Below are 25,737 nucleotides of genomic sequence, written 5' to 3'. Positions count from 1 at the left end.
GAGCGGCTTTTTGACCACCTAGAGTTTTTTTTTTTTTTTTTATAAACCTATTATAACTTGTGGTGTATAAGTTGAAGACAAAATTAAAAAATAATAATAATAATAATAATAATAATAAGCTAAGAAAAAGAAAAAGAAAACAAGAAAATAAAAAAAATTGAAAAAAAAAAACAGACAAAAAAATGCAAAAAAAAAAAAAACAATTTTTTTTGTTTTTATTTTTTTATTTTTTTTGTCTTGAAATGACAATTTTAGCCCTCAAAAGTCAGACTTAACGGTCCAAATTGGACGGAATAGTAGAAATTGGACACGGCTGATGAATTTGGAGAGTATAAGGGTGTTACTGATTAAATTGAAACTTGAGGGACTAACATGATGACGACCCCTAACCTCAGGGGGGTAAACTGAAATTAATCCTATTTTCTATCATTGGATTTAGATCAACAACATTTGAATACAATTGGTTTACTTCAAAAAAAAAAAAATACAATTGGTTAACAAAAATGCCATGTCATCATGATAAAATAACAAAATAGAAATTAAAAAATAATAGACGCAGCCCAATAACTAAAGCCCAAACCAAATGGGGCACCAAAGCCCACGTAGTAGTGCGGCGGCCCAATCAGTGTATTAAATATAAACGCAGAAATTATAACAACTTAAAACTGTGCATTTATTTTCAGCCGTCATATTCACTTGTCCCTCACAGTCCCTTAAAAACTGTCCCTTACGTGAGCAGGTCTTATAATAATAATATAAGAGGTATGTATTCTTCTTTTCTATACTCCAATAGAGAATGTACATATTGTACTTTTTTTTTCTTTTTTCTAATGTGTTTGGTTATTCCTCAATACTATTGCACGTTTTGTCTATAATTTTGTTGAGTTTTGCAGTAGAGTTTGACAGTTTCATTGAAACATATTTTGTTTTCATTAGTTTGATTTCCACTAAAAAAGAAATTTCACTTTTCTTGTTGTGCAACTATGTTAATTCTCAATAAAAAAAAATAGACATGGATTTTTATAGAACCAAATTGGACTTTTGAGAATTTAGAAACAAAGACTTTTTACGACACTTATTTGAGTTTACCAACAAGAATATAGGAAACTTATAAATAATTCTCGCCAGGGGCCTATAGATAATTCTCTCCAGGGGCCTAGAAAGATTCAGGACTGGGCCAGCGCAGGCCCGGCCCTGCCCAAGGGCGGCCTTGGCGACGGCCCAGGGCACAAGAGCAAGTGGGGCACACAATTTTTATATATACAACTTAACAACTATACATATATGTACAAACAGAAATATATATATATATATATATAATTGTATATTTAATTATATAAAATTATATATGTATGGAATGGAACGATAGTGGAAGAAAAATTTTAAAAGTAGAGAAGGGAATGAGAAAGTGTATGCCATTTGGTATTAATTTATAGTGGTATCCGAAGAAAAAGCCCCAAATGTAGGGAAAGGAATGGAATAGTGCCGGGCATTTGGGCACCTAGGCCACAACTTTATTGAGAATTGGTATCATGCCTCTGAAAAGCATATTGCCGGCAAAACTGCAAGAGACCAAGAGTCATAGCTGTCTTGCTCTCTCCCTCTCTCTCCCAAGTTCGAAACGTTAAAACCCAGCAATTGTTTTCTTTAAATTGGTTGCAATGGCTACTCAATTCCAGATTTCCATTTTCCAGGTATTGTTGTATGCTCCACTGTTTATCAATTATCATTCAAGATGATTTCTGACAACCTACTCATTCATCAGTTTTCGATTTTTGATTTTCAATGTTAGGTGCAATTAGAAGTTGGATATGCAAGTCAATCTCGATCAGAAAAGAAAAAACAAGAAGGAAAAGGATTGATTCCAGATTTCCAGGTTTTATTGTTCTATCACTTCTATGCTAGTGTGTAACATCCCGTATTTTCACTTACCCGTTTACTAGTCATTTGGACGGTAAACGACAACTACTCTCACTTTTACCCTAATTCGGTATTTTAGTGGCCCTAAAAGTTGACTTTTTGATCGGGCCAAAATTTGAGAAAACTTCCTTCTTGAAAGTTGTAGGGGACGTTAAACCGAGCGCGTGCATATGTAGTGCGTAAAAATCGGAGTTCGTACGCGAAGGTTATGAGCAAAAGATTAAAGTTACTGTTCCCGGTTACTGTTCATGGTAGAAATTTGTTTAAATAATGAAAATTTACTGTGGTAGGTTTCCAAATCCGGAAACCCACCTTTCTCTCTCCTCTCCCCCGATCTCTCCCCTTTCCTCTTCGGGCGATTTCTTCTTCTCTTCGATTCGCCATCGTCCGGCCACTAACCGGTGGGCAACCGGCCACCACGTGATCGCCTCTTCCTCCTCTTGACGCTAGTCCCCTTGTGTTTCGACGATTTGGCCGGAAAAGCTCGGATCGAACGAATTTCCTCCCCGGCTGCAGTTTGAAGCTTTTGCCGATTTCCGGCGATTCCGGCCACCTCCGGTCCCCATCTCACCGTCGAAGGTTCGGTTTTCCTCACTGATCATTTCCCCTATGGCCTTGTATCACGATTTGTTGTGTAGAGGTCGAATCGACGAATTGGAATTCTAGGGTTCTTGAAGATTTCTGGTTTTTTTTTCATTGTTTGATTTCGGCCATTTAGAGTTAAAATTGATCAATGTTGTAGTTGAGAAGTTGATTGGGTCTGTTGAGATGATGTTGTTGCCGGAATTTAGTGGTCATCGGAGCAGGTTGTCGCCGGCGCGTGGTCCCCACGCGCCGTCACTGTAGGTAGCGCGTGGAGGCGCGTAGAGCAGTGTTTTAATTCCGGTTTTTAGCCCATTAAATCCTATAAATTGTGTAGAGCTTGTATGTGAAGTTTGGTAATTTTTGGAGAAGCTTGGAATTAATTATGGATTTTGAAATTTAAGGTTTCGATTATCGAATTTCGTGAATCCGACCGTCGGATATCTCTCGGTTCTGCCTTGGAACCTTTAAATTAACGAATTGGTATTAGTGATATAATTTGGGCTGAATCCGAGGAGAATGGGAGATGTAATTGTAAGGATTTGATTTTAGGAATCGTATTAAATTGTTGAATAATTATTCACGGAATATAATTGTGTACAGGACGACGTACCGAGCTATTGCTCGATGACGGAACACAAATGCGTGATCGTCGGAATAGTACTGTGAGTGGACTTTTGTTTTAAATAGCGATGCATGCATTTATTCTCTTAAAATAATGCTCTAGCGTTTATTTATATAACTTTTTGAGGAAATGAATTAATTTTCGGAAATTGATTTCGAATTATATCTTGGATTTGCTTTCAATAATGAGTTTCAAATGTTGGTTTTGTTTTACTATGTTATTTGATGAATTTCTTATTCCGAGGTAAAACTTCCGGAATTAAGCATATCCCTAATCACCGAGTTAAGCTCCGGAAAGATATTTAAGATGAGTTTCAATGGAGTTGGATATTCTCAATTGTTTATTGACTTTCGATTTTGGCATCGGGAATGCCTAATTAAGGATTTTGGATTTGTTTGATTTCCGATATTACTTTTATTTATGCGGATTCAGAATTTATACTATATATTTTATATTTATATTAAGCAATTTGAGATTATAATGAGATTTCGACGAAGTAAAACTTTATACTTATTTTTATCTTATTTATTTTGAACTTGAGATGATCTTGGCGTGCGGGGTCACGTCTTTGCACACTTGGATTCTTACTTTGTGAAATAAGTGGGGAAATTATACAGTTTTTCTTGGCTTTCGACTATCTTCTTTTTCACCATACGCGGGTCTTGTGCTTAGGTCTCCTCCTCACTTACTTTGTGTTTGTGGGTGGCAGTGAGGTAGCATTCTCCTCCTCACGTGGGTGGTAGTCGAGGTGATATTCTCCTCCTCGCACAATCTATGTGCGAATGGTAGTTGAGGTTGTTAGTTCTCCTCCTCGCACAATCTATGTGCGAATGGCAGTCGAGGGTAGGTAGAGCCTGAGGGGCTCCATTCCCGTATGGTGAACTCTCTTCCCCGTATCCTTTTATTGTTGTTTTTGACTAGCGGGGCTAGTCCGTTTTCCGTTAACCAGTGGGGCTGGTCCTATTTCTCGAGCATTGGAATTTAAATTCTTATTTGTGGTTATTTGTGACTAGCCCATTTCTTTAGAGGAGCTTCTCTTGATTTGTTTTCTAAATCGTTGCATGCATCAAGAGTTTTAAGGAAATAAATGTGGGAAAGTATAAAAATCCTTTTGGTTTAAAATTGTTTATTTTGTCCACTCACGCTAACGTTTTTTATATACTTTTCCCTGGGCCCTTCGATTTCAAATGCCCAGTTTGCAGGCGAATTGGTTGAGGTTGGGCGTACACGGAGTTGAGGCATAGTCAACAGCATAGCTTCCGCGGTTGCCTTTGAGTTAGGTTGTCCTTATTTACCTTTCTATTAGAATTGCTCTGATTACCTATGAGATTTATGTTTTTCAAGTTGAGGTTTGTGTTTTGTGAATTGGAGATTGATGTTGAGTTGGGGAGCAGGGTGGCTCCAGAAGTATAAGGATGACTTGATTTAGAAGTGTAAATGCTTTCTACAGGTTTAGGGTAGCCCATTTTAGGGGAAGTTCCGTCAAATTTTTGGTAGGATTTCTTCTAAGGTGGGCCCCGCAGGGCCACCTCGGATTTCAGGGTGAAATTCGGGGAGGGTCCTGTCATAGTGTGTATCATTCAAAGTTTAGACTGTTTAGTATTTTGGCTTGCTTGTTTGAGTTTTGTCTAGCTAGTTTCAATAATGTTTCCTCCGAAACAACTCTCAGGTTCTCAAAAAAGAAAAAGAAAGAAAAGAGAAGAAGAAATTATTCAATCTCAACGGGGATCTTTAGATAAATATTTTGTTACAGAAACAAAAGAATCTATTGAAAATCATGTTGAGAATTTAGTAAATGAACCTAAACTACAAATTCACTCTAATGAGTTTGTAGAAAATCTGAATGAGGTAAACGAAGAACTTGATGATATAGGTGAAAATGGAAGTGACGAATCAGAAAATAATGAAAATCCTTGCCAATGAACTTGAGTGCTTGAAATCATCAGCTGATTTGAATATTTTTGATCCTAGAGTTTGGGATTGTCTAGATTCAAAAATGAGAGACTTGCTCGTAGAAAAAGGACCTATTACAGAAACTAATATCAACTTTCCTAAGGATGAATTAGGTCGGCACTTTTCGTCTGAGTTTTATGTTCGAAAATTACCAAATGGTGAATCTCTTGATAGAAAATGGTTGATTTACTCAAAAAAGTTGGATAAAGTTTTTTGTTTCTGTTGTAAACTATTTAAAACAGCTCGCTTGAGAAGTCAATTAGCAAGTGAAGGGATAAGGGATTGGATGATGATGAATTGAAAAGCTGTTGTTTGAATCTTGAAAATGCTTTGAGAAATGGTGAGGGTTTTGATATTGATGTGAAATATTTGCTTATGAGTTATAAATTTTGTAAGAGATGTTGCCGAATGAGGCATATGAAACAGATAGGCCTTGGACATCCATTCAAATTATGGAGTTTGCAAAGAAAATGGATATATTTCCAAGTGTTATGGTTGCCTACAAGATTTTATTGACTATACCGGTGACTGTAGCATCCGCTGAAAGAAGTTTTTCAAAATTGAAGTTATTGAAGTCTTATCTTCGGACTACCATGACTCAAGATAGACTGAATGGATTAGTGATTTTAACCGTTGAAAGAAATATGTTGGCAAATGTTGACTACGAAAAGATAATTGATGATTTTGCTTCAAAAAATGCAAGAATACATCATTTTAGATGATTTGTAAACTTTTTTATACGGGGTTTTGGTTTTATGTCCTCCCTGTTGTGTAATGTTTCTTTATGTAATAGAGTATGACATTTGAAAGAATCATTACATGTCTATTATTCTAGGCTAGTTGGGCACAAAAAAAAAAATTCGCCCTGGGCATCAAAAAGCTCAGGACCGGCCCTGGGCCAGCGTCCAAGGTTATGAAAAAGGACATGAAAGACACCAATTCTACATTCATCTTCAATTTTTCCATCAAAAGTAATGATAGAGATCGAGTGCAGTACGTTGATGCATCATCAAATACGTGTTGTACTCGATTGCACATTTGCATGAAGGAGAATCATTCTATTTTAATTATATTGCTCACTTCCTAGGAAAGGTCGTTCCTGCTTTAATTGGAGTTTTCTATGATTGCAATTTTGGTCATCATCAAGTTGTTGCTTGTATTTTCAGTCGCACTAAATATAAAGTATGGAATGAATATTCAGGGTAAAGTCGGTAAACTACACTTTGTGTTTTGAAGTATAGTGGTAGCCTGGTAGGTGCTAAAATCATGGCTAAGATTCTAGAAGTTAAAGATAAAGGTGAAGAAAACATATCACTGTGATTTTTGCTATTACTCGTATTGCTGCTAACAGACTTTACAAGATGGAGAAATTTCTATTTTATACTAATAGAGAAGGCCCTGCTCAAGATGAAGTCCTAATATATCATCAATCCTAACGGCAAATGGTGTTGTAATGAACATGTGCTGTAACTCTTGAGCCTAATTACAATCAGTTTAGATTCTTCCTAATATATATATCTGTATATCAGATCACATCCAGAGCGGAGCTCCGCTTTGAAATTAACGTGTGAAGTTCGAGTTTTTGGTCACTTTTTGGTCGCATATATATCCACATCTCGACCGTTTAGTTTTTAGGTACTAGTGTATAGATCATCTCTGCAAATTTTCAGCCAAATTGATTATCGTTAAGATATCTAACTCGCTTAAACCAATGGACGGACTGAATCTGTTAACCTAAACCGTACTAGCTTTAAGGCAGCTATCAATGCCTTAACGATCATCATTTTGGCTGAAAATTTGCAGAGATGATCTATACACTAGTACCTAAAAACTGAATGGTCGAGATGTGGATGTGCGACCGAAAAGTGACCCAAAACTCAAACTTCACACGTTAATTTTCAAAGCGGAGCTCCGCTCTGGATAGGATCTGTATATATATATATATATATATATATATATATATATATATATATATATAGGGTGCTAAATATTACAATCAGTATAGATTCTGTTTGAACCCAAAATAACATTTTTTCCCGATAAGAGGGACTCGAAGAAATCTGGGCCAATATCCTTGGCCCAATTTATTTATTTGCGACAAGTTCGAAATATATTGCTTTGAGGCTAATCAAAGCCTACTTGGAGATCAAGCGATCTTGAGGCAAATTTGGATATTCCTTTATTTACTAATGATTATCAAATCTTTGATAATTAAGGATGATTTATTTGCTTGAATGCCAACATGTGTACGAGAGGATGAGCCATGCCAATCTTCCCATACAATTAATATATTCGCAAGTGGATACAATTAATATATATATATATATATATATATGGTGGTTCATGCATGGTGAAGCAATCAAGGAAGAGCTAGCATGATGGGCCATCAACTATTTGCAGCCAATAAGATGCATGCAAGGAACCAAGTTTTCCCATTCAGTCAAGCAATTAAGGTGGACGTGAAAACACTTCAAGGGGATTGCAATAAATAGGGGTGATATAATTATGCATGATTGCATAGCTACAGAGTCCCCGCGAGAATATATATGAACATATATACGTACATATCCAAACAGCTCGCGACCAAGAGGAAGATTGCGTCCAAGACTCTAAGAGGCAATTAATCTTTGCCTATATTCTAGCGGCGACAGAGGATAATTATTAATTGCCTACGATAGTTATCAAAACTATTAAGAGTTTTGATTTGATTCAAGGCCAATAACTGTGGCCTAAAATATAGTATTTCATTCATATTTGGAAAGTGAATCTGCAGCAGCCTATATATAGAGGCTAAAGACGATACAGAAGGGGAGCTCTCTCTAATCAATCAATCCCAGCGATTACAAAGCCTCCCCGGAGCAAACCTTCAACCTCGTTGAAACCCGGTGACCGCCCGCCAGTCCTAGTCTCCTCGCGAGCCGACTGTCAGCTTCACCAGATCAACCCGGCGACCGTGCTTCCAGTCCTAGTCTCCTCGCGAGCCGATTGCCAGTACTACTGCCACCGATACGACCAGCGAAGCAAGGGTAACGCCCTCGCAACCCAGCGAAGCTAAAGATACGCTTTAGCAAACCCCGTGCTTTCTCAAGACTTCCCAGTGATTGCTCTGCTCAACCTACAACGTTGAGTATCGATTTTGGTGACCGAAGAGATCACACCAAAGTCCTTATCCGTAAGGCCAAAGTCCTTTTCCGAAAGGCTAGAGAAGAACCCTGTGACGAGGTTGGTGCTCTCCTCGTCCACAGCGCTTGAAGAAGAAGTTAGGTCAAGGGACTACCCCAACGACTGCACCCCGCGGTGCTGGCACGCTTGCGCAATCACTCGCTCAAAATAGATTGTTTGCAAGCCAACTGGTTTTGGAGCCAAACAGATTCTTACTAAAAAGGAACGTTTAACTCATATACTAACATTTTTTAGGAATAAGACTCTTAATTCTGCAGGACCATGAAGAAAGGAAGACAAAGTATGAACGGGTACTACTGGGTTTGCTTAGCTTAGTTGGTTTCATTAGCTAGGGTTAATTATCAGGATAAGAAAGATAAGACCAAGTCAAAAAGTGACAATTAATGTCATCCAGAATAGTCTAGCATGCCCATGCATTCAGAATACAGTCATTCATTCCCACGTACCGGAGGGAGATCCGGGCCGGGGATAAAGACCAGTAGCGAATCGGTTCTATGGCGTTTCCCCCACAAATAGTAATTAAAAACTGAGGAACGTTAATTAAGGTTCATGAAACAAATCAAAATGATAACGTCGATCATATCCCAAGATCAGTCAACAGAAAATGATAGTTTCCCACTTTCCCCTCCGATAAGAAACTATCACCAAACCCATAGCTAGCCTTTTTCTTTGTTTGGGATCAATCTGCATATATATACCCCTAATTTTTAACCCTAATATTCCTGTTTTTACTTTCTTTAGTGCCTATATGTCCTCTTACCATTTTCTTAAGTGTATATACGGTACCCTTAAGAAGCTGCTTGCAAAAAAAAAAAAGAAGCTGCTTGCAATACAACTTCAAAACTTCAGTGCCATGCATGCCTATAAAAGTTAACTAATTATGAGTTCAATAATTGGCAATTTTAATTGATTCCCTTGTTGTTCTCTTTTCTTCTTTCTTTTTTTTTTAAGGAAAAAGAACCCCCAAACCCTAAAACTTATGCCTCTAAACTCCCAATTTCTTTGCTACTTTCTCTATAATTACGTTTGAAATTCAGCGTTTTACGGTTTAGAGTTTAGGTGATTAGGGGTTAGGGTTAAGGGTGAGGGGTTAAAGGATTAGAGTTAGGGTTTTAGGTTTTGTATTATGTCAGTTTTTTTGTTTTTTACATGTTAAGGATTTTTCAATAACAACTAAAATGACATTTTATTGATTTTAGCTGGATATGGTATATTAAGTTGGATATTAATTCTAATCTATTTCTGATTCAAAGCGTTGAGAGTGCGCGATAGACTTCACATCACAGCTATATTTTAGTAATATTTTAGTAATGAAGGAAAACAACCAACCACGACTCGAGTGTCCATCAGAATCTCATTGTGTGGTCATTGTTTCTCAATTTCTTAGCTTTCAAAAGAGAGAAAGCAACATTTCCTACGGCAACCCAATTACAGAGACCCAAAATACCTACTCCAAAACGGAATGTCTCCGGCAAACAACTCACGCCACAGGTCCATCACCGGCAGTCGAAACCCACACATCCCACTCCACATAAGACCAAACTTTTCACAGAGGAAATCAATAAAGACAAATACAAACATACAATATACTGAAATCAGAAAATGCAAGAGATCTTCTAAGAAATGAGTCAGAAAATGAAAGAGGAACTTCTAAGAAATGAGGGAGAGAGATGCTACAATACAAGAGTCAAAAGGGGAGGGTGACCCAATGCCTGCCTTCGACTCCATCACAGTCGGAAAGGCCCATTTCGCACAATAACAACTTCACTGCTACATTGAGACTTTCGAAATCCGGCGACTCCATCAGTGTTTTCCCAAACCAAAGACACTGTTTCACCGAGATCGCAGGACCACCTATTGAAGTTAAAATCTTGTTCACCCGGCCAAAGGTGGCGGACCCACTAATCCACTATCACTATTCAAACTGGAGATCTTACGGTGTTGATTCGTCCTAGTTTATTTCGTGGCTCACTTGGAAACCCACTTGCCGCTGTGTATATATATATATACTCTTGCGTCCCCAGCTTCCAAAGACCCCAATTTCTGAGTCCAAATTAAAGACCAATACTTTTCCAGCACCAACACGACCCACCGGATCGTCGTCATCAATGACGGACCCGGCGCTCTCTGAGGTCATTTTTGGAGCCCCCTTTCTCAACACGAACCCCGACGACCAGCCCACCGAATCGTCAGTAGTACTCGTAGTGGCCGGCCCAGCCTTCTTCGACATGAACGCCGGCGAACAACCCATACCCTGATACCCTCTTCCTTAGCAATGGCGAACCCGGAGCAATCTGAGTCCGAGGTGCTTTTCATCACCGCATATTCCAACCAACGACCTACCCGACCGTGGGGTCTCCCAGTGGCCGACTCTGAGGTATTTTTCTTTTATCTTTTTATTTCAGCTCCTTTCTTTGACTTCTCAATTGGCTAAGAAGGCAACGCGACGGATGCTCACAAAATATTAATTACTGTACAAAAATGTGTCGTCTTTTCTTTTTTCTTTTATGCGAAATTGTACAAGTAATTTTATGCCCTTTTCCTCGAATATCATTCCATTGAGAATATACCTTTCCCGTTGAGAATAGTTGCTTCATGAGTTAAACCTAGCTTAATTACCGTCAGTATTGATTCTTCCTAATATATAGGGTATTGAACCTAAAAGAACGTTTAACTCATGATAACATTTTTTTAGGAAAAAGTCTCTTGTCATATGAAACTCAAAATAATTAGTAAACAAATTCAATTTAGTAATGAAGTTCACCATTGTGATTGAAAAAAAAAAAACTAGTAATAATTTGAGCAAAGTTGCTACTTGCTAGAATGTATCACCTCTTGCGGAAATGCGGTGCCGATACATTATGGCGCACTAGAACAATATATCGACCATGTATATTGTTGAATTTTCGAAAGAAAAGACCTTGTATATTGCATGCTCCAACGATATATCAACCTTGTACATTGCGCGCTTGGACAATACTCTACTGCTATAACTTGATTATCGACTCACCTACCATATATATTTCTTTCATTTTCCATAAAGGTGAGTCTTAATTCTCCAGGACAATGAAGAAGGAAAGACACAGCTGGAATGGGTATTGGGCATGATTAGTAAGTTGGCTTGAAGGATAAGCGGGATCGAGTCAAACTGTGACGACGTCATATAGAAATAGTCAGGCATTCCGGTTTCAGACAGGGATAGAGACTATTAGCCAATCAGTTCGCTTGCATTCGAATATGTTCACCCCACTAATAGTAATTAAGTTAAGGGATCTGATCTGGATCTACTGAAAATAATGCCAAACCCATATCCTAATAGGTTCTATTACCAAACCCCTATCCTTTTAATTGGTTTGGGTGGTAAGGCTCAATTTGCAAAAAAAAAAACCCTTAATTTTGAACCCTAATATTTTTTTTTTAACCATCATTTATATTTGTTTGGATATAGGGCTCAATCTGTAAACCCTTAATTATTCAACCTTAATATTCCTTTTTTGCTTGCTTCGATCGCATATATATCCTCCTTTCTTTTCTTCATGCTATGCAAATGCTTTCGTTGTATGCTTTCTTCATGCTATGCAAAAGCTGATAACCAACGATGAGTTTATTAATTAGTAATTTCATTGAATATTCCAACTGTGTTATTTTTCTATTCTACTCTTTCCTTTTCTTATTTTGGAAAAAAGAGAATTGCATCCCAATCGGAAGGTTTACAACATATAAGTACATCGGATGACCTAACCAAGATGTATCCACTACGGCAGTCACTACCCGGCCAACCACAAAATCCCGAAAACTTGTTGATGAGAGTCACATCGCAGCTATATTTTAGTAATAAGACTAATAGCCAACTACGACTTGAGTGTCCTATCAGAATCTCATCATACGGTCCCTGTTTCTCAGCAGACAGCAAAATTTCCGACGCCCAAGACCCAAAACGGAAAGTCTCCGGTAAACAACTCACGCCACTAAAGTCGACCCAACCTTTCGTTGTTTCACAGCCGATCCATGCAAACACAACCTCCATCACCGGTACTCGAGACCCACATCCCACTCCACTAAAGACCATGTCTTTCACAGAGGAAATCACTGAAGACAAATACAAACGGATATACTAAGAAGTATTCTGTCCCAATTGCTTAATATTATGCAATTTTTCTTTCTCAAAAAAAATAAGACTCAAGGGTCGAAGAGGGAGGGTGACCCAATGCCTGCCCTCGCCTCTATCCCCGTCAGTGGGGAAAAACCCAGACTCCATCACATTCGGAAAAACCCATTTCGCACAATCCTCCCCTCGACTCCATAACAGTGTGTAAAACCCATTTCTCACAATAACAACTTTCACTGTTACATAGAGACTTCGAAATCCGGCGACTCCATCAGTATTGGAAAACCGCTTTCCCAAAACAAGGCACGGTTATACAGAGGTCGACTACCTTCGAAAACATGTACACCCGGCCAAAGGTGGCGGAACCACTGTTGAACCAGTGGGGACCCATACTTGATTATTGAAATATATTATATCACCATTAAAAAAATGGACATCTGTACGGTGTTCATTTGTGGTAGTTCTGTTTCGTGGCTTAATTGACAACCCATTTGCGCAGGGCCTGCCTTCTCAGTATACTACAACGACGGACCCCGGCGCACTCTGAGGTGCCTTCCTCCCGGCGAGCAACCCTCCGAATCGTCCGTAGTACTTGTAGTGGCCTGCCGAGCCTTCTTCTACATGAACGCCGGCGAACAACCCAGCCGATCGTGGTCACTCCCGGCCTCGGCAGTATCGGAGGTACCCCTTTTTATTCTTTATTCAACTACTCCTATCTTTGACTACTTGTGTAAGAAGGAAATCATGATCTTGGATTCTCTGCTAGAGAACACAATGCTATTATGGTTCATATTTCATAATGTTTCTGGGCTGGTGGGCTACCTCCCCCGTCCAGATACCCTCTGTTCAAAAAAAGAAAACGGAATTCTAGGATCATGAGAAGAGCAGGTCAAGTCATTTTATTGAAATCGGATTGACTGAAAATGAAACTGCATGTTGTTAAGCCCAACTTCCAGTCGTCCATACAGAGTCACAGACCCAGTAGGTCTCTCCTTATTCATCGATCTCTCCTTCCTTGTCTGTGAAATGAGATCCATACGTACGGCCTTAACCCTTATTCCGTTGTGCTGCCGCTTTTGTTAATCCATTTTCTGTCAGAAAAACACCGGCCCTGTGTAGCCAAAGGGCCGGAGCCAAAGCAGCGATGCTCAAAGAAACTAAACCGATGATGCAATCATGGTCCTAAATCTTAGATACTAGCAATAAAATAAATTGGATGTTAATTAAATTGAACTGATAGTTGGAAGAGTTTTCGTTTCTCCTTGGTAAGAGAGAGAGAGACGACGACGACGACAAAAAGAAGAGAGATGGATCTGCATATTACACAATGCAGAATTCAAGATCTTAGTATGATGTTTTCTGGCAGAGAATCCAAGTCCACATAAACATTAAATTACTGCAGAAAATTGACATCCTTCTTTGATATGAAAATTGTAAATGCCGTTGATAGTTACTTCCTTTTTCCTCGAATAGCTCTGTTGGCTGGTTAGTGCATGTTTTCCTCCATTCTACCAAGAAAAAATGAACTTTTTCCTGTGGTTGCTATTTCTTAATTAACCGATGTCTGAGCTATAATGCAGCGTGGGCTTAACCCCAATGCCAGACCTCTTAACTACTACAAGAATCAGATATATGTCCGAGGACTACCATACTCGATGACTGATGGTGAGATTCCAAATGTTGTTTTGTGTTTTTGTTTTAGAATTCCAAATGTTCGATCGTGTTTGCTTAGGGTAACTCTGTGCATGTTATGATGCAGCACAACTCGAAGCAATCTTCCGCGCTAGATTTGGGGCAGGTGTAGTGAACGTGAAAGTTTGGCTCAATAAGTACGGGATCACTATACAGTGTGGCCATGTCACTTTTGGATCGCGTAGCTTGGTGGAAGAGGCGGTGGCGCTGGGCGACTGGCAAGGGATCAGAATCGAAAGGCATAGACCTCAGTTCCCGAAAACACTGTTACGAGCATTGCGAGTGAGTTCTGAGGATCCCAATTCGCAGCTTTATGTGGCCCAAGCGAAGACTGAGCTGGACAGTTGGAGAAAGATTTATGTCGAGTGGCAGCAAAGCATGCTGGCAGAGAGGCTCCGCTTGACCCTATCGACTTCTTACTCCTTGTTCTAGTTTCGTTCTGGTAAAGTTTAGCAGTACTTACTGGGTACGTAACTACGTATACTTTGCTGGATAATACGTACTCCTTTAGTTTACTTAATAATGGAAGCTAGCCGGGGATGGACTCTAGTTACTTTATTCAAAGTTTGTATAATATGCTGACTCTTATACAGTACTCTGGATCCTAATTTCTGGAGTGTCATGGCTGCCAGAAATTCAGACGTGAAATAATCTGCTCTAATGCCATGCATGATAAGTTTTTGATAATAATGAAAGTAGATGAAGATCTAACAAGAACTAAGCAACGAAAACGGAGAAGAAGAAAATTAACTATACTGATATTTTCTCTGGTAATTTTACAAGGCTAAGATGCTTAACACTAATTTATACTGACTCGATCTGTGCTAATTAACCATCAGCTGTGATTATCATCATCATCCTCTAATTGCAGATGACTGACACGTGTCCCATCCACAGGTTTCAGAATATTCTTCTTGTAACTGAATCTTTTAATACATAAATCCCAACAGCTGAAGATTCCTCCTTTTCTTCTGCACAGACACGTGTTCTTTCAACCAGAGATAGCTGACCTTCGAGTTGACTTTGAAACTCTTCAATTACCTTTACACCCTATATGATCGCTACGTACTAAAAACTTCAACTTTCTTTTATTTCCAAAGAAAAAATTCCCCACCTCAACCCGCAGCCTCATGCCCTCATCTCCATAAACGAGCTTCCCACGCCGTCGAGCTCTCCACCGCGGCCGACTGCTCCGCCCAATATCAAAGCCCGATTCTTCTGTTTGTTTCTCCTCTCTCTCATTGGTAGCAAAGAATCCAAGAGTTCCGGGCTGAAAACCCAATCTGATTGAGGCCAATAATCCAGAGTTTGCTATGGGTGATTGGTGATAAATCTGCAATTCATACTTGGGTTTAATATGAAAGTTGAAAATTTATTTTGAAATTTGTCGATATACTGTAGGTGGACTTATGTGAATTTAATGTTCCAGGTTCGGAAATGATACACCTTGAAATTTCAAGCTTTTTCTTCATTTGGATTTCAAAGGCCAAGAGTCTAGAACATTGAAACACTGAGCCTTATTGCTTCCTTGAATTAGTTTGACATAATGAAAGTAATCAGTTCCAACATCTGAACTTCCACATAAAATTTATATCAATACCCATCATTTTCTTACACCAGCATCTTAATGGAATAACATACACGAGTACACATCTATAAGATTTATATATGATATAGCTAATCTAGGTCAATGAGGAGGAGGAAGGGTTGGGGCAATGTTGCCGATTGAATTACTGTACAAGTCGCCGTAACAAGCCCCCAATTATGGAACATAAAACAAGATACAAGTACATACAATGTGTACAACACGACACAAAGGTCGGCCAAACAATTGAATTAACCGAATATTTGCCCCGAAGGAAATGCAAAACTCCATCAGATAACAAGCTATTTTCCGAGAAAAAAGGGAGAAGCAGAGCTTGCATCGTCAACATTGTGATTGCTTATGGGATGACTGATGAGCTCTTTTCCTTGAGCAGATGAGGTTACCTCCGTAACTTGAGTTTCTGCAGAATGTTTTTTCATGCTCATCAGTGAGATATAAAATCAAGCTAATCAAGACATTCTTTAACCAGTAAAATTGTACTTACAAATCATCCTCCTGCATTTTACTTCTGGATGACTTCTGTGATCTAGAACCCTGTCAAATAGGAGTTACTTTAGAAGTACTTACACCTAATTACAGAAACAATGCACAGCTAAATCAGATAAAAGTGACAGTGAGGTCAAATTCCACAGCAAAAAGGGGGCACATGTTTGGCAAGCATAAGAACAATGTCCTAGTACTACTACGATCACCAGATGTTTTTATGCAGAATAAAACACGAGCCATCCTAATAAGAATGCAAGAAAACTCCTATTTATGTAGGTGTTGGCACAAGCTCAGAACTTAAAGTTTATTTTATCTATTAGGATTGCAATTTAGTGGAAAACTGTCTACTGTAGCAAGTATATGGTTGTAAAAGTAAAGTTCAGGAGTACCCAACGCCTCATGTTGAATTCATTCTACACACCCAGTTAGACCAGAGAAAATGTCATTCCTCAGAAATGTAGCCTCTACAATGGTGGTCAATAGACTCAATACCCTCCAAGGTAGTGAAGATGACATGAAAGACACCATTCTACATCCATCTACAATTGTTTTCATCAACAAAGAATGACAGACAGGTTTTCACTCAGATCGCCGGTACCTGAATATAGTTAAAATAAACTTTTCAAGGTAACTGGGACACCATCGATATCTTTCATCCTCACAACTATATTAGGAGAGTATTTTTATCTGTCACAGTACTGGTATCTAGTCCTATGATGAACATAATCATCAGCCAGAAGATCCAACTGATGGGTCACCCATTGATGGTAGGTTTCAGACTAATTGAACGGGTAGATCACTAACTAGACCTGCTCATATATACATAAAAAATAAATAATAAAAAAAGGGCCAATTTGTGTTTCTGAAAACATAAATCCTGAGAAAGAAATGCATTAATTCGTAAAGAACCCAATGCTTTAAACATGGTCATACTAGCAGATATTTATAAGCAATCAATACGATATTCTTAGATAGATTACTGACAGGCTGATATAGTTCCTTCCTGCTCCTGCCATAGACCTCCAGATATTCTTCATAAGACTGCAGTAACAGGGTATGAAAAGACAACTATCAGCGCAAAATTATTGAAAATAACCCAAATAAGAATAAATAACAAGAAACCTTGGCAGGCATTTTCACTCAAGCATGCAAGATAACTCTACTCTTGTTAAGCCATAGTGAGCTAAGTCAGATTCATTAACTTCCAAAACACAATAGAGAGAGAGAATTTTCTAACATCCAGCAAAGTCATAAACTACAGTGGTTTTAACAAGATAATGATATCAGCCATTGCCTTTCACATATGAAGATTTTCAAACAACACTTGAGGTACTAAATTACTAAATAAATGGAAGGGAAAGTCAAGAAATGAAGATAGAACAAGATACCATTTCAAGAAAATCATCCTCAGTCAGAACACTAGCTGGCCGGCTATCTGCAGATAAACCCCAAAATCAAATTGAGATGTCAAATGCCTGTGCACTCATATAATAGATCAGTATTCAATAATGTGAGAAGTTTAGCCCTTGTAACTTTTGATTTCACAGAGTTGACAGGCAAAAGGAAGAATAATACCAGTAGATTTCTGATTCGCTAGATGAAATCTCTTTGTTTCAGGCTGTTGTTGATAAAGCATGGAAGGATAGAGCATGGGAGTTTGCGACCACGAGAGATGCACTGGCATATTATACTCTTTTTCCCCTACCGAACACGGAGGCTCTACGCAGGGCCTTTTTGAGGGAAAATCATCCATGAGATTACTATTTCAGAATATAACTGTAACTAAAAGGGCCATGAACAATTCAAAAAGAAATATATTATCTTCTTCCCCTACTGAACATGGAGGCTCTACGCAGGGCCTTTTTGAAGGAAAATCATCCATGTGATTACTATTTCAGAATATAACTGTAACTAAAAGGGCCATGAATAATTCAAAAAGAAATATATTATCTTCCAGTTTTAAAAGGTATTACCTATTCAGGCCGTTTAGATCATTATGCCTATCAAGAAGCTCACAGAGAGCTTCTCCAACATCTGGAGACAACTCCTGGAATAGTATACAAAATTTAGAGTCATGTTTTAGAACATTCTTCCGAGAAGCCAATGCAACTAAAAGTTAATCAGACGCATGTAAATAATAAGATAAAAGAACCTGGCAGTCTCTGCTAATTTTAACAGGTTTGTACTCATTCAATGGATTCTTGAGATGAAGAGTTTGTTGGAAAGGCAGATCATTTAACCGCAGCCATTTGACCTTAAAACTGCGTCCCCAGGGATTACTTCTACTAGTTCCTTGACTCCATACATTGTCTCGCCTCCATCCAACAGAAGACATCATTTGTGCATACCCTTGGAAGAAACCACTCATGTTGACACTGAATATTAAAATTACTTTACCAGAATTCTGCAATACAACAATATGCTTCTATATAAAGTATCTACATTTGGGAAAACAAAGCATGAGACTGAAACATGGACCATCTTACATGAAAAGCGTCTTCCAAAATTGGTTCATTCATCACTTGGGTAGCCCAAATTCCTTTCTCAATCGATAGTTGGATATTCTCATGAGACAAACTCTTAATGATGAAATATCGTGTACCATACAATTTACCCTTTTTCCTTGCAGGTGAATCCCCAACATGATCATGAGAGTGCCCCACTTCATCTGATCTACATGGTTCAACCCCCTCAGGAACTTTGTGACTTGAACTCTCTGACAAGAAAATTTCATATTATTTACTGATCAGATTAACATATTGAAAAATGAAACCTCAAGAACAAACCACAGATTTGTACATGTCGATGAATGCAAGATTATTAATCAAGCGGCCTATATCTACCAACTTATATTCAAATTTAACTCGTGCTATATAAGTTTGATATACAATACAAAGATAACAGAAGCTGTAAACACTAAGTATTCAGCCAAACACAGAAATTAAGAGATATCAGTACAAGCCTTCTAAAACTAAATGGTATAGCATAAAAATGTCAACCAAGGCAATGGAACTTTCCCAAATGCATATAAAAAGACAAGCATACAATTCCGCAACATACTACATTTGCACGTTCAAATATCTAAGAAGCCAGTAAATTCAGAAGTCAGAACATATGTGCATTCATGTTCATAACAGAGAACTTAATCTTCAGCTGTAGCTGAGAAATATGAAACACTTTACATTCAACACATCCCATAGATCTATTAGTGAGAAAACATCGGTCCTGCACTTAAAAGAAGTACCAATAAAAAAGACAGCCAAAAACCACAGAGGCTCAACAATATTAGGATGTAAAAGATCAAAGTAAATGGTGGAAGGCTCAAGCGTTACCAAGTTAATTGCACAACTCGAATGACTAATCTGCTCTCTGTTACAAGCCCTGAAAAGAAACCAAACTAATATGCAGCGCTTTCATTTTTCAGTACTGAACTATAGTGTTGCTGACTTGCTTCAGATGTCTCTAGTCGGGTTATAACCCTCTGCCAACAAAACTCCTTACAATCTGAAATCTTTGATTACAGATGCACTCACACACACACACACACATATATATTTGTGGCCTTGAGAGCATATAAAACAAAGTGAAGCAAATTTCAGTAGCAACAAATGTAAAAGCACCACTTTTTAGAAATGTACTGGTTAATAACTTTTCTATTATCCAAAAGAAGCACTTCTATCCAACAGAATACTCCGAAAGCTTCTTGGCCTAGCAATTAAGCAAAATTGCAAGAGTGGTCACTCTCCCTATTCATTTCACTTTAAGAGCACTGGATTCTTCCATTATCGTCCACCAACTTGGCTATCCACTTCAATCTACATAAAATCTTGCTTAACACAGTCAAAACAAAAAAAGTGCAATACCAATCAAGCAGAAGGAAATACAATACCTAATTTTTTTAATTTTAGACCATAGTAGCCTAATTATCAATTCCAAACAGAAGTTAAGTGAACAAGATCTTATTAACATCAAGCAACTTCATTGTCTTATAAGAATAATAATAATAATAGAACTCTTGCACCAACCTCAGAGAGATAGTGAGAATATACAAATGAACTAAACTGGGATATATGTTTTAAAACCCACACTCACAGGAAAAGGGGAAATAATGTTCAGCTTCGAGTCCAGGGTGAGCTCTAACCAGAAGAGAGGCAGTGATGGTAGGAGAAGTCGACAAAAGAGGGCATTACCCATTAAAAGTTTAGAAAGCATAAGATTTCATTTTATTACCATGAGTAAGTAAGAATCTCTGGTCAGTATGCAGAAAGCAAATATATGGAGGACAATTTACACGCTGAGGTGTCCTCCATCTCCAAAGTAGCATTAGCAAACACTATGTATTTCAACACTATGAGATCTGTTCATGCCCACAACTCATTTGTAATTGTGGGGAAAGATGAATCGATTGAAATAGTTAATCTATATCACACTAGTTTAATCATAATAAACACCAAAACAAAACAGTGGAATATGAAATAAATAGAGAACAAAGTTAAATTACCTGGCTCATCTGAATTCCCCATGTCTTCTTTCCTTTCAGTAACAGATGAGTCCACTACAGATGCAATTTCCTTTGCAGTATCACACGACATATCTCTATCAACCTACTACATCATAAACAAATGTGAAATGTAAGCACAAGAAGAAATGATGATAAAATTCTAAGAACCTCTTAATTGAGGAAACCAAACCAAATGAACCATGTTCATTTTTACAATTTATTTGACAACCACTGTGCTCTAAAAGCTCAAGGAAATGGACCAACAATGTTATCAAGCTAATACTCTTCCTCACATGCAACCCTTGTCCTGCACATGGAGAACTAGACAAAATTTGGGGATGGTGGTTTCAAATAAGGCTTTTAGTACCATGTCAGACCACTATGTCCTAAGAGCTTGACCTGTTAGGGAATGGGCCAACAAGAAATATCCTACTAACATAATCTTCTTCGTTTTTTTCCCCCACACGATTTAAGGAAAATCTCTTAAGAAACCTTTTCTTCTCTGATTTTTCTTGGCCATAGCTAAACTTTCCTTGTCTCAATAAACCGTTCCTCACCTTATCAAAACACTGTTCAATTCCCGACTAATGTCATGTCTCGATAATATTACCCAAAATGGAACTTGTTTCCACTCTAACAGGCATCAGAAGAGCTTTCAGTGTGAAAAATACCTGCCTAATTATTCCTATCACAGCAAACAGAGCCTGTTCACATAAAATTATGATCAACATTTAAATTTCCACTGAACCTCCATCGGATTGAGTTAAATTTACTAACTTCAGTAAAACAAAATCCATGATTCCTTCAGAACATTATCTATACAGAGCACATAAACCTTCTCATACAGATTGACCAAATTCAATTCCTCCAATTCACTCCCCACATTTTCTCTCCACAATCAACAACCCCACAGTTAGCAAAATTGACCCACCACCAAGTTACAAATGAACTCACACCAATACAACTCCTCAAAGAATCACAGAAATCACTCCAATGGAAAAAAAAAAAAAAAAAAAGGCATGATCTTTAGCAGAGTAAAAGCGCGAGTTGAGAGGAAGGGAAAGCAAAAGCATACCTGTTAGAAGACAGAAGTCGAAGAGAGGAAGTGAAAGAGTAGGAGTTGGGTTGGGAGCCCTAGTTTTCGAAAAGTAGTTGAACTTGTAGCAATCAGTTTGCGGCTTCCCAAGTCCCAAGTCCGAACACACTTTCAGTCACTGAGCTCTGAAACGTGTCTGGATAGTATTTGACTCATTTGTAAAAGGTCAAATATCTATTTTCATCTTTCACTAACCTTTTCTTTTCTTTTTTTTTTAATTACTTCTTTTTAATTTTTCTTTAAAAAAAATATATCATTCAACTCCTTTGTTATTTGGTCTAATGATATAAATATCTTCCTCTTCTTCAGTTAGAGATTTAGGTGTAACAACATTATAGAAGAGCTCATTATAGTAAATGGCCAACAAATAGTACTCATATGCAACCATCGTAATCATTGCATAGGATTCGATGATTATCATTTATATGCATGATTAAAGAATAATCTTATACTCTAGTTTTTAATTCTATTATAATACTTAACTGCCATGAAACATTAGTCACTCGAAATGATGTGAGTGGCGTCGAGAGTGGACAGTGCTTGTCGAGAGAGGACATGAACTAAAGTGACTGCTACAGAAGCTGGTTGGGGAGAAGTTGGCAAAGTCGGTCTCAGAGGTCCTAAATAATGAAAGCACAATGAAGGTTGGAGACAATTGAGGATTTAGGATTGTGAATAACTCGTTGAGGGTTGAAGAACTCCTAGGATATAATATATGATCAGAAAGATATCACGATCGATTTTTTTTGTCCATTTTGTCCTAATTAAAGTTTTCTCTTAAGCCCCTTTGAAGTGTGCCACGGTTATGGACTTATGGAGAAGGCTGTGCTCCCAACATTATCCAGATGAAGCCTCGTTCCACATCTTCTTTGGGACTGCGATGAGAGTTTGCAACGTCTATATTTTTCGGTCATTATTACAAACTGCTACTATGAGAAATTATTTGAGAAGACTATTTGAGGGAATTGAGGCCACCCCAAACCAAACCACCCTTGAAATTCCACAGTTGTTCAATCAATTTCCTTGCTTCTTACTCAGTTCTCCAAACAAATTTGGCTTTTGAGTCTCATTTTTGCCCTTGTCATAGACTAATCAATATAACATATAATTATGTTTCTCAATCTTTGTGTTCCTCTCTTCTACGAGCAAATATGATTCTCATATTTTGTCTTTATCATCCACTGATCCACTACATAGTATAGTGTGTATATGGACCTAATTACTGAAGAAGATCTAATACATGTTCATTTTAAATACAATCTGAAACATTGACTAGTCTGTTTATCAGCGTCGAGTATTTTTCAATACGACATGATTGGTAAATATATATATATATATATATATATATATATATAGTTCTGTTCTGGGCTTCTAGCTCTACTGAAGTGTTGGAATATACAGGACCTTCATGGTGGATGGAGTTAGTTTAAAAATTCACGTAAGTCATGATCAATATATAAGTTGAGAATATTGTAAATTGCATACCGTTAAGGTTTTAATGATGACGCCTTTATGGATAGAACTACATATGTGGAATTTAATGGTGACTAACTGATGTACGTCAACTCAACGATGTCTCAATATACTAGAGAGAAACCCTTAATAAGCTTCAAGAACGTACAAAACATTCACCAAACAAAGCTAAATATATATCTAAAAAGAAAGACTATTATTGGAAACATGCATCCCTTCACATATGGGTCATACTTATACATGGGATGTACAGAAATTCCTCATATGTTTTATGACCGTCTATATCCTCATATGTTTTACTTTGGAGATGTTTATGTGCTCGGTCATTTGTAAATGATGTTTGTTGCTCCTTAAGTAAGAATCTTTATTTGTAGAATGTAGACACAAAGCGACAAAGCCAGTATGATTATTATCTTAATCAATTGCGCATGCACACGAATGGCCAACTCACTGAGGCTGCGTTTGGGGGGGCTTTTTAGCTCCCCTACTTATAAGCACAGGACTTGATTGTGTTTGGTAACCCGGCTTATTGTCGGCTTTCTCCAGAAGCTGCGGCTTTTTTCGTCAAAAAGCTGAAGCTGCCTCACCCCGGCTTTTAGAAGCCAGAAGCCGCGCACTACTCTAGCGATGGTTTAATGAATTTTTTGAAATACTATTGGGTACCCTCATGAACTTCAAGGAATTACAGACCAACCTCTTCTCTCTCTCTCTCTCTCTCTCTCTCAGTGCTCTTAGGACGAGTTAGGACGAGATCGTGCATTCATCGGCGCCTCCACCTTCTCTCTCTCTCTCTCAGTGCTCTTAGGACGAGATCGTGCATTTATCGGCGCCTCCACCTTTGCTCTCCCTGGTGGACACCTCGAGTTTGGTAAGGAGTATTGTTTATGATTTTGATTTCTTGGGGTTTGATTTCATTTCTCTCTGTCCTGAATCTTGGTGACTGTATCTTGATCTGGGCTTTCTGAGTGTATCTTGATGTGGGTTGTTCTGGGTTGCTGTTAAGAGTGAGGAGTGTGACTATAGTTTGATATCTTGATCTGGGTTGATGATTATGTGTGAATATATATAGTTTGATATCTTGATCTGGGTTGATGATTATGTGTGAATATAGTTTCGATTGTTATGGAATCTTTAAGCTGGATTAGGAGTGAAACAAATTGTAAGTTATTCATGGAAACTTTGTGCAGAGCTTGATGACTTTGTATTAGGTTTCTTTCTTGCTACTTCATTTTTTTTATTGGGGTTGTCTTATGTTGTGTGGTTCTGTGAACAATATTGCAGGGGTGGCATCTTTTTCATATAGGAAATATTGCAATTATTGTAATGTGATATCTAACCTGGTTCAGTATACATTTGAGTTGTTATCTGATATCTTGTTCATGGAAGAGTTGTTTTCTGGTATCTTGTTCATGGAAGCTGTAGTGATGAAGAAAATGCAGATGATGAATGATTGAATGGACATATAAAATAGACAACTTATGGAAGTTCTTATCATATTCATTCATTCATCTTTATTCAACGTGGGACATGGTTGCACTTCTTGATATACACATTTTTACTGTTCAAATCTGTGACAAAATCTTTGTTTAATGTGGAATATTATTTGTTAATTTCGTGCTTTACCTTTGCATTCAACTATCAGTTACAATGATTTCTGAGAAATTTGTGGGTAATGAAAAAGCAGCAGTAGAAGTTAGCTGTTTCTGGCCAAGTAGAAGTTAAGATGCTTGGAGGAAGGAGCTAAGATGTTCATGCAAAAACCAATCAAACAGTCAGACATTAAGCAATTGAGATGTCATCTATGAAACTGCAGAAGCTGAACACACATACTTTGTTCTGGAGGAGAAATGGAGAGAAGCTAAAGAAATCACATGCCTTTTTTTTTTTACCTTCAGAACTTGCTATCTTCATATCTTGATGAGTTCTTTTAAATGCATTTCCATCTCACTGTTGTCCTTAGTCTGACTGAAATCATTTGCTACTGTGGGGATAATTGGATGGAGCAAAACTGTAAATATATATTCATTGAAAATAAATCTGTACCAAGTAAAGAAATCATATCATATATAGTACATAGAAATCACCTGCTAATTTTTGTTTTTGGATTTTGTTTCCTCAAAACTTGCTATCTTCACATTTTGGATGAAGCAAATATTTTGAATTAGCATACATTTGTTTGAGATTTACAATTTGCCTTAAAAAAGTGTTAGAATTTGTGAACATTTGAATATGTTATGATATTTTTTGTGATTACTTGATACGAACCAGAAATCAATTGTTATTAATATTACTAATATATTTGTAAAAGTTATTTTAAAATTGGCCAATATTAATAATATGGTCACCATGATTTATAAAAATTGAAAGTTGACAAAAATTAATAAGGACATAATAAAGATTAAAAATAATAACACAAGCATTTGAACAACAATGTATTACCAAACAATTAAGACAAAATAATCTCATGTCCAATTTGGTCATTCCACAAACAAAAAGCACAAGCCAGTTTGAG

General features: G+C 37.7%; 2 protein-coding genes and 1 long non-coding RNA gene across 7 annotated transcripts; 2 read left to right on the top strand and 1 right to left on the bottom strand.

Annotated features, from left to right (window-relative positions):
• Positions 1 to 9,994: 9,994 nt before the first annotated feature.
• Positions 9,995 to 14,994, top strand: LOC112180193. 3 transcript variants are annotated; one of them, XM_040511860.1, is made up of 5 exons: positions 9,995 to 10,640; positions 12,871 to 13,052; positions 13,952 to 14,036; positions 14,131 to 14,529; positions 14,935 to 14,994. In XM_040511860.1, the coding sequence occupies exons 2-4, from the start codon at positions 12,993 to 12,995 to the stop codon at positions 14,493 to 14,495; spliced, it is 510 nt and encodes a 169-aa protein (XP_040367794.1). In that variant the 5' UTR covers positions 9,995 to 10,640; positions 12,871 to 12,992; the 3' UTR covers positions 14,496 to 14,529; positions 14,935 to 14,994. The 3 variants fall into 3 exon arrangements, with proteins under 3 accessions (XP_040367794.1, XP_024174465.1, XP_040367793.1); XM_024318697.2 differs by lacking the exon at positions 14,935 to 14,994 and having other exon boundaries at positions 14,131 to 14,687; XM_040511859.1 differs by lacking the exons at positions 9,995 to 10,640; positions 14,935 to 14,994 and adding an exon at positions 12,559 to 12,690 and having other exon boundaries at positions 14,131 to 14,687.
• A 622-nt stretch (positions 14,995 to 15,616) lies between these two features.
• Positions 15,617 to 21,897, bottom strand: LOC112175198 (YTH domain-containing protein 1). 3 transcript variants are annotated; one of them, XM_024312862.2, is made up of 10 exons: positions 21,732 to 21,897; positions 20,657 to 20,762; positions 18,642 to 18,871; positions 18,308 to 18,559; positions 18,129 to 18,202; positions 17,731 to 17,885; positions 17,544 to 17,590; positions 17,140 to 17,196; positions 16,154 to 16,203; positions 15,617 to 16,069 (listed from the first exon to the last, which is right to left on the bottom strand). In XM_024312862.2, the coding sequence occupies exons 2-10, from the start codon at positions 20,745 to 20,747 to the stop codon at positions 15,991 to 15,993; spliced, it is 1,035 nt and encodes a 344-aa protein (XP_024168630.1). In that variant the 5' UTR covers positions 20,748 to 20,762; positions 21,732 to 21,897; the 3' UTR covers positions 15,617 to 15,990. The 3 variants fall into 3 exon arrangements, 2 of the variants coding, with proteins under 2 accessions (XP_024168630.1, XP_040368188.1); XM_040512254.1 differs by having other exon boundaries at positions 20,657 to 20,759; XR_005804259.1 differs by having other exon boundaries at positions 16,017 to 16,069; positions 16,154 to 16,238; positions 20,657 to 20,759.
• Positions 21,898 to 23,762: 1,865 nt separating this feature from the next.
• LOC121050727 lies at positions 23,763 to 25,326 on the top strand. Its single transcript, XR_005803678.1, has 2 exons — positions 23,763 to 24,093; positions 24,910 to 25,326. It is a non-coding gene; the product is annotated as an uncharacterized LOC121050727 (long non-coding RNA).
• Positions 25,327 to 25,737: the final 411 nt, after the last annotated feature.

Source organism: Rosa chinensis, chromosome 7 (assembly GCF_002994745.2).
Source record: "Rosa chinensis cultivar Old Blush chromosome 7, RchiOBHm-V2, whole genome shotgun sequence".
Lineage (NCBI taxonomy): Eukaryota > Viridiplantae > Streptophyta > Magnoliopsida > Rosales > Rosaceae > Rosa > Rosa chinensis.
This window is presented reverse-complemented; position numbering and strand designations above follow the sequence as displayed.